Source organism: Sinocyclocheilus anshuiensis, unplaced genomic scaffold (genome assembly GCF_001515605.1).
Source record: "Sinocyclocheilus anshuiensis isolate Anshui unplaced genomic scaffold, SAMN03320099.WGS_v1.1 scaffold521, whole genome shotgun sequence".
Taxonomy (NCBI): domain Eukaryota; kingdom Metazoa; phylum Chordata; class Actinopteri; order Cypriniformes; family Cyprinidae; genus Sinocyclocheilus; species Sinocyclocheilus anshuiensis.
In genome coordinates, this window is record NW_015540882.1 from 474,526 (window position 1) to 478,470 (window position 3,945).

General features: G+C 35.8%; 1 protein-coding gene across 1 annotated transcript in view; it reads left to right on the plus strand.

The window, feature by feature from the left end:
- Nucleotides 1-854: 854 nt before the first annotated feature.
- The window catches only part of LOC107688565 (lysoplasmalogenase-like protein TMEM86A), an 8,811-nt gene continuing 5,720 nt past the window's right edge, over nucleotides 855-3,945 (plus strand). Inside the window, exon 1 of the mRNA XM_016486271.1 lies at nucleotides 855-952. Within this exon, the coding sequence (XP_016341757.1) occupies nucleotides 932-952 (21 nt within the window). The 5' untranslated portion in view covers nucleotides 855-931. The remainder of the gene's footprint in view (nucleotides 953-3,945) is intronic.

A 3,945-nucleotide genomic window follows, 5' to 3' on the forward strand; every position in this document is an offset into this window, starting at 1 on the left:
AGTGTGTGTGTGTGTGTGTGTGTGTGAGAGAGAGTGTGTGTGTGTATGTGTGTTATATACAAATTTTATACACACACATTTTTATTCACGTTTAGCCTTAGTTATTTTAGTACACAAGTTAAACTGAATTAAAATGAGAACTATTGCCTCTGCATCTAGCTGAAACAATAACAATAAAACAGTTTTTGTATTTTATTTTATTTCAGCTAACGTTTATTTGGTTTCAAGTGACGAATTTTTAATGGTTTTAGTTTCAGTTTTAGTTAACTATAATAACCCCGATTCAAATAAATAAATAATGGATTTGACTAAATAATAGGTAAAACATAAAACATATAGATCAATTCTGGCCAGCACAAGTACAAGATTACCCCCTCTGTAATCACACGTATTAACCTTCTGCATTATAAATATTTATTATAGACAAAGCTTGCAATACCAAGACATCACTTTGTACTTTAAGGTAATTTTACCGACTTTTAGGAAAATAGTGAGTAGTGACGCAATATTGATTACTAAATGCTGCCACAAGGTGTCGATACATATTCAAGAAACAGCTCAGCTATGTGTTTACGCATCTACACACCATTTTATTAACATTTAGAATTTATATCGAACTCGCATTATATATCAGACATAGATGTTGACGATAAAACGTATTAATAACGCGACGCAAGGACTAAACGGGCACCGAGTGTGCTGTATGTAAATGTTCCTCCCACACGGCCACATTGGCTGAGGCGCGCCGTAATGTCAACACCTCCCCGCATTCCGATTGGACAGGGCTTGTTTTCACCCGCAGACTCCGCCCACTCTCTCCTCCCACTGATGATGGCCTGTCCCAAACACAAGACAAAAACACATTTCGTGTGCTCTGTTAGCGACGACTGATCCGTTCATCCGTCCTCTGGCTGTTCACCCGCAGACAAAGATGGTTTCTCCGGTCACTGTGGTGAGTCTGTCACCCCTGTTCTCTATGAAAGCTTTTCATCCAAACATCCATGCATACTCGACATGATCACTCCATAAAGACAAGGATGATATCAGTTAAACTCGAATTGGCATTGCATATGAATTCATATGTGTATTTTCATTTCATGCATTGCTTCGTTCTGCCAATCACTTCTTCTTCATATTCTTTATGTCGTATGGTTGTTATTTTTAAAACTACGCTTTTATTGACCTGTCGTTAAGGATATAACAATCCACATACAGTACGCTGACATCATTGTTTGTTTTAAATGTATGTTTTCTAAATGTATAAGTCTGTTATCTTGAGAATAACAATGAGCACGTGATTATGGCCAGCATGCTCATGTTTACTTTACCTCTACGAACCATGTGCCATATGATCATGAACTGTGGCTGGTTTATTTATGCAAAGATTCCATTGATCTATAATTAAATAAGCACTGTGCAATTCACTCTGCAGCGTTTTTTTTTTCTCCATTCTCAGTATTTCCCCATTTTTCTCTGCTTTCATCTGCTTTCAAAGGGCTTTATTCAATGGAAACTCTCCTGACAAACCTTTATTTCTCTGTCAAACAGACGCATGCATTATGACTGGCAAAGAGAGCCATCCCAGTTCATGCAGTTTCTCTTGACATGACTTTAGTTTAGTTGACATAATCTAGATTACACTGTTTCAGTGAACCATTTTGTTTAAAATGTCCACTGTTTTCAACACCTCTCTTCATATATATATATATATATATATATATACACACACACACACACACACACACACACATGTGGAGATTCTTGACTTTTTCTAAATATTGTTAATATTCATAACTCAAAATTTTAAGGAATATTAGCTGTAGGTTATACTAACATGTTTGACAAAATAACCAAGGCATTTCAACAAAACACTTTATTTTGTGGAAAACACAGCGATCAAAATTAGAGAACATTAACCACTGTAGCATGAAAGAAGATTACAACTAAACTTTGGAGGGTTACAGCTGTCTAGAACTGTAGAGGCCCTTGCTTTGAATGACTTCAGCACATCTGCGGCCGCAGGACATCACTAGTTTCTGTGATCTTGGTCCACTCTTCTTCCATGTCTCTTCCATAGTTTGGTGACTGTAGTGGGTTTCTTAGCAATACTTTGTTGCCAAGGATCTTCCAGAGATTTTCAGTTGGGTTTAGATCTCTGGGCTGGCCATTTCATTATTTCATTTCAATGTTCTTAGCTTCAAGGAACTGCTTTACCCATTTTGCATTGTTTTGCATGAAAATTGCCGGCTGATTGGGAGATGCTTGCAGGGATGGTAGTACCGCATGTTGCTGAAGGAGGTTCTGATAAACATTTGCATTCACTTTGCCATGTATCTGTATAAGAGGCCCAACTCCTGCTGCAGAAAACATCCCCCAAACCATAATACTTCCTCCTCCACCTTTCATTGAATTCCCATCGGACCCAAACCAATTAAACTTGCTCTCATCACTAAAGTGAACTTTGGACCAGTTCTTCTCTCTCCACACAACATGCTCCTCAGCAAAGGTGAGCCTATCCTTTTGATTCTTTCTGTTGATGAGAGGTCACTTGGTCACTGCAGAGTGTGCTTTCAGTCTCACTTCTCCTAAATGTGCCGAGACAGATCCTTACCCTGTTCATTGCTGAACTGGCGAGCAATTCCAGGATAAACATGAAACTTCTCTTTTAATTCTTTCAAATAAATAATATTCAATTTCATAAATTATTCTTGAACTGTCAAAGTATTTAAAGGGAGAAGGTTACATTATAAACATACATTTTTACATTATATGCAAAATTTTGATGTTAAATCCTCTATTGTTTTATATATATATATATATATATATATACACACACACACACACACTCTCTCCACACAACATGCTCCTCAGCAAAGGTGAGCCTATCCTTTTGATTCTTTCTGTTGATGAGAGGTCACTTGGTCACTGCAGAGTGTGCTTTCAGTCTCACTTCTCCTAAATGTGCCGAGACAGATCCTTACCCTGTTCATTGCTGAACTGGCGAGCAATTCCAGCTGCAGTGTTGAACCAATTCCCCATTGAGAGTCTCTGCATTATCTTGTCTTCTCGTGTATTTGTCTTACGTGGATGACCAGCCTTTTTGGGGGACTTGAATGAATTAGTGTCATTGTAAAGCGGCAATATTCTAGAAATCTATTCTAGATTTGGAATGACCAGCTTGTCGTGCATGAGAGACCAAACAGCTGATAAAAACATTACAATAATCCAGAAGTAATGTAAATAATGTGTACAATAATGTAATTAGATTGCTGTACTAATTACTCTCTCTAAAATGTATTGCATTACTTATTATTACTAATTACTTTCTAATTCCCATTTCAACCTTGACCAGTTGAACAATACAATGATAAACATGAAACTTCTCTTTTAATTCTTTCAAATAAATAATATTCAATTTCATAAATTATTCTTGAACTGTCAAAGTATTTAAAGGGAGAAGGTTACATTATAAACATACATTTTTACATTATATGCAAAATTTTGATGTTAAATCCTCTATTGTTTTATATATATATATATATATATATATACACACACACACGGCAATATTCTAGAAATCTATTCTAGATTTGGAATGACCAGCTTGTCGTGCAGTGACTGAAAGCATCATCCCTTTGGCTTTCATCTGGACCGCCTCCTGTCCCAGGGTCTCAGTTACCTTAGTGGCCCACCATATTGCAAACTCAGTGAAAATTAGAGGAATGCTGCCAGTTAAATTATCACATAATTAAGGAACTTAGCAGAGGTATCTGTAATTGTTCTCTAATTTTGATCAGTGTTTCTTTTTTAAATATCTAATTTAAGTATTTTTTAGAAAAACTTAAAAGTATTTATAGATTATCTCATTTTGATATCCACTGTATGTATGTATGTATGTGTGTATATATATATATATATATATATATATATATATATATATATATA